At 29.6% G+C, this 3,941-nt stretch overlaps 1 protein-coding gene across 1 annotated transcript; it reads right to left on the bottom strand.

Moving 5' to 3' along the window:
* Positions 1 to 509: 509 nt before the first annotated feature.
* On the bottom strand, positions 510 to 3,618 carry LOC106113628 (gastrula zinc finger protein XlCGF57.1). Its single transcript, XM_013306464.1, has 5 exons — positions 3,318 to 3,618; positions 2,178 to 3,195; positions 1,787 to 1,940; positions 1,251 to 1,397; positions 510 to 815 (listed from the first exon to the last, which is right to left on the bottom strand). Exons 1-5 carry the CDS (start codon positions 3,462 to 3,464, stop codon positions 614 to 616), a joined length of 1,668 nt encoding a protein of 555 aa, XP_013161918.1. The 5' UTR covers positions 3,465 to 3,618; the 3' UTR covers positions 510 to 613.
* Positions 3,619 to 3,941: the final 323 nt, after the last annotated feature.

The following is a 3,941-nucleotide window of genomic DNA, read 5'->3' as shown; positions in this document are numbered from 1 at the left end:
ATCTAATAGAACCTCGTTTAGCACCCTTCTTAAATACTACCGTAACTTTCTTTTCTTCTTTTTTTCCACAACTTTCAATAACTTACCATATCGTTAAATTTATTCTACACTATATTCTAACCTAAATTCTTCATAGATTATTTTTGAATCCAACATCCCCTCTCCCATAATTTAGGCTACCCCCCTTTATGTCAATGTAAACACCAAAAAGTAAAACTAGTACAAAATGCTATTAAGAACATAATTAAATAGTTTCTGTCACAAAAACATCAAACCAATCATCTGGTCCGGGAAGACACAAACTTTATTACGGTTGGATCTGTCAGAAAATCAAAAATTAGACATAGAAAATAACACACAAGACAAGAAAACGAGATGGCTATGTTATTTTCACAATTTTCCTGCTAATATTTTAAATGCAAATGTGAATGGATGTTCGTTTGAAGTTATGTCCAGAACGGCTGTATGTCTCGATGAAATTTGGCATACATATAGAACACATTCTGGAAGAATAGGCTACTTATTATGTTTTATTTTAATAATGCGCAGACAGAGTCGCGGGCGACAGCTAGTTATATTAATACATTAGTAAAGTATTGAAAAAATGCTTATATCATGTATTATTTTGAGCTTGACTCATATCAATAATAGTGGTATACTGAGTTGCATTAATAACGGGTACTTCTGTGTGAGATTCAGTGTTACTTCTAGTGTCCATTTGATCTCTCTTCTCTAGATATCTGGTGATATAGTGCTGGGATAAATGTTGACGAAGTTCAGTTTGCAAGCGGAAACTTTCATTGCATTGTGTACATCTGTAAATAAAAAAATAAGTAATTCAATTGAACGGAGAAATTATGTAAACAAACTTTAAATATATTTTAATTTATGGTGTGTTTCTGAGGTAATAAATATTATAAATCATATTGTCACTTGTCTTAAGAAAAATGTGAAAAGTAATATGATATAATATCAGAAGCGCTAATAGCCTAATGGTCAAGGGTGCAAATTCCTGACCACGACGTCGGGGGTTCGAATCCCGCCATTCGATTGTCGTAAACCATATCCTAGCACAAGGCTAGAGTTTACTTGGAACGGTATAAAGAATATTAGCAAACATACAAAAGTCTGCTAATATTTTTTAAAAAAAAAAATATATATCTGGGAATATATTTTTTTATGTAAAAAAAAGCGTTAAATTGAAAATTATGTGGTAAGTTATTGTGAATTTTGACTAATAAAATGCTTACTTATACAATTTATCACCCAAATGTGCTCGTCTATGCTTCACCAAATCATTGCTTTGTGTAAACGCTCTGCTGCAAAATTCACAGCGGTACGGTTTTTCTCCAGTGTGGATACGGTAGTGTCGTTTTAAATGATCCTTACTAGTAAATCTGAAAATAACATTAAATTATGTTTTAAAATAACTATTAACCATCAGTTCTTGATTATTCCTCATTGTGGAATGTTTCCGAACGTTGCTGTCAAACTGTCAATTTTTTTTATACAACTTCCGATTTTAATGGCGTTTCAAAAGGAGTATTTTATTTGTAAGAACCTCCAAACTCTATTAATATCACGAGAGACATAAGTTTTTTCTGAAATTCATAATCAATTCTAAAAATATGCTAAATATTATTTTTTACATAGAATATGCACATAATCACTATTTTATTAGTAAAATGTAGATTTTATCAACCCTTTTCAACCTTTTTCTTTATTTACAGGCCCTAATTTTGGTATTAAAAAAGCTAGCAACGCTTCTACAGTACTAATCACTTACTTCATAGGACAGACATCACATTTATGTGGCTTAAGACCTAGATGGCGCTGTTTGTGCTTAACAAGGGAACTGCGTTTAGTGAACTTTCCATTACATTGATCACATGCAAACGATCTTTCACCTGTATGAGTTTTAGCATGAGACATCATTTCACCTGGAAAATAAAACAAAAAGAAATAATTATGGTTTTGATGTAGACAATTTTTTGTTAAGCAATTATAATAATTGAAAAATCTTTCTTACAAGTTAAGTTATTTGCAGGTAAAATTGACACAAGTCAGTGTTTCTATCACATTATGGTGTAGATGAATAAGATAGAATAGGCACTTACTTAACTAAAGATCTAGGTTAATTGATGGTTTATGCTTAAAAATTGTGGAAATTAATTTACCTTTACTAATAAAAAGCTTGGGACAAAAATGACAAGCAAATGTTTTATGACCAATATGCCTCTTCATGTGCTGATTAAGATTCGTACTAGAGTTAAACTTTTTACCACAAGTTGGGCATAAATATACTTTGTCCGTACTATGTATTTTAATATGATTTGTTAACGTTGATAACTGCGAAAATGATTTATGGCATAGAGGGCATGCATGTGGTTTAATACCATTATGTTTATTCATATGTTCATTTAAACAACTCTGTTTTATAAATGTTTTAGGACAGATTGTACATTTATATGGTCGATTGGCACTATGACATTGTTCATGTCTTTTTAAATGACTTATTTTATTGAATTTTTTGGCACAAACATTACAAGAGAGTACTCTGCCTTTTTTAACATGTTTTCTCATATGAGCGGATAAAGAATGCATTGATTTATATATAGACGAACATATGTCACATTTAAAAATTTCATTGGTTTGACTTTGGTTTTCATTTGCATCTATTCTATTGTTCTCTTGACTATGTATTATTAAATGGTTTACAAGTTTAATTTGATGCTTAAAACTCTGTGAACATATATCACATACATATAAATTATCTAATGAAAAATGTTTTTCTTTATGCTGATTTAATTTGGAAAGCTTTTTGAATTTCTTTTCACAAATATCACATTTTAATTTAATTTTAACTTCAGTTTGTTGAGTATCTTCAGCTTTCACATATGTAATGTCATTGTAAATAGTTGAATTCTTATTTTCATCAAGTTTTGGTCCAATTTCTATTTTTATTTCTGTCATTTGATCATTAAGTGCATCAAAATTATCATCTTCAGATTCAATCTTAATATCCGCCAGTAAATCTTTTTGTAGGGATATTGAGTTGTCATTAGTATCGTAGTTAATTTGATTTCTAAGATGTGTATCAATTCTCCTTGCAACCAAACAAAAATTGTAAAAACTAACAATATTATTATAACAACTACTGCATACAGTTTTTGGAAGACTGTCATCAGGATTTGCCTGGAAAAAAGAGTAATCTATTTTATTTAGAGTGTCAATAAATATACTACGAGGAAATAAAACAACTGAAAGCTATTACATTTTTGAATTACGTAAACAAATTAACAAGTAACTAAACTCACCGCTAGACCTGTACAGGTCAATAACATATGAGCGATGTTAATAGAATCTTTTTTATCGTCAAAAATATTATACTGCTGCGTAGAAGAGTCATTTAAGCAAGTTCTGCAACTGTGGACAAAACTTTTGCAACTTGTTTCTAAAGCCATTATAGAAGAGTTAGAGGAAACTCACGGCGTGAAAGATTACACAACTATTATGGATATTTCAAAAATGCAAAGATAAAAATTTGCGTAATTTAACTTAATCAACATTTTATACCCATCTTTAAAACTATTAATCTCAACAGAATTCATATGATGTTTCACAGTCGGAAAACATTTTTTTGTTGATATTATGACAGACATCATGGACAGTTGACATGTTTACAGACAGATTGCTAGATTATATATAATTTTCGCAGATTGCATAAGAAAATTAAACAGGTTTTTTTTAATTTTTGAAGTGAAATAATATATTTTAGGTTTCTAAACAATATATAACAAATTTAGTAAACCAACCAAATACTTTATTATACTCCTAAAATATCTTGTGTAATATTACTAAATTTAACGGCGTTGCCATTACCTTGCTGTTGCTGCCATTATAAATAAATGAAATTGCGTTTTTTTTTTCTTCGATTATCA

The sequence above is a fragment of the Papilio xuthus genome, unplaced genomic scaffold (assembly GCF_000836235.2).
Source record: "Papilio xuthus unplaced genomic scaffold, Pxut_1.1 DF828177.1, whole genome shotgun sequence".
In the NCBI taxonomy this organism is placed as follows: Eukaryota; Metazoa; Arthropoda; class Insecta; order Lepidoptera; family Papilionidae; genus Papilio; species Papilio xuthus.
This window is presented reverse-complemented; position numbering and strand designations above follow the sequence as displayed.

Coding starts and splice junctions, on each gene's coding strand:
- LOC106113628 (XM_013306464.1), bottom strand. CDS start 3,464: ATGGCTTTAGAAACAAGTTGCAAAAGTTTTGTCCACAGTTGCAGAACT. Junction 1,941..2,177: donor CAAGCTTTTTATTAGTAAAG/GTAAATTAATTT, acceptor TTTATTTTCCAG/GTGAAATGATGTCTCATGCT. Junction 816..1,250: donor TTGGGTGATAAATTGTATAA/GTAAGCATTTTA, acceptor TTTTATTTACAG/ATGTACACAATGCAATGAAA.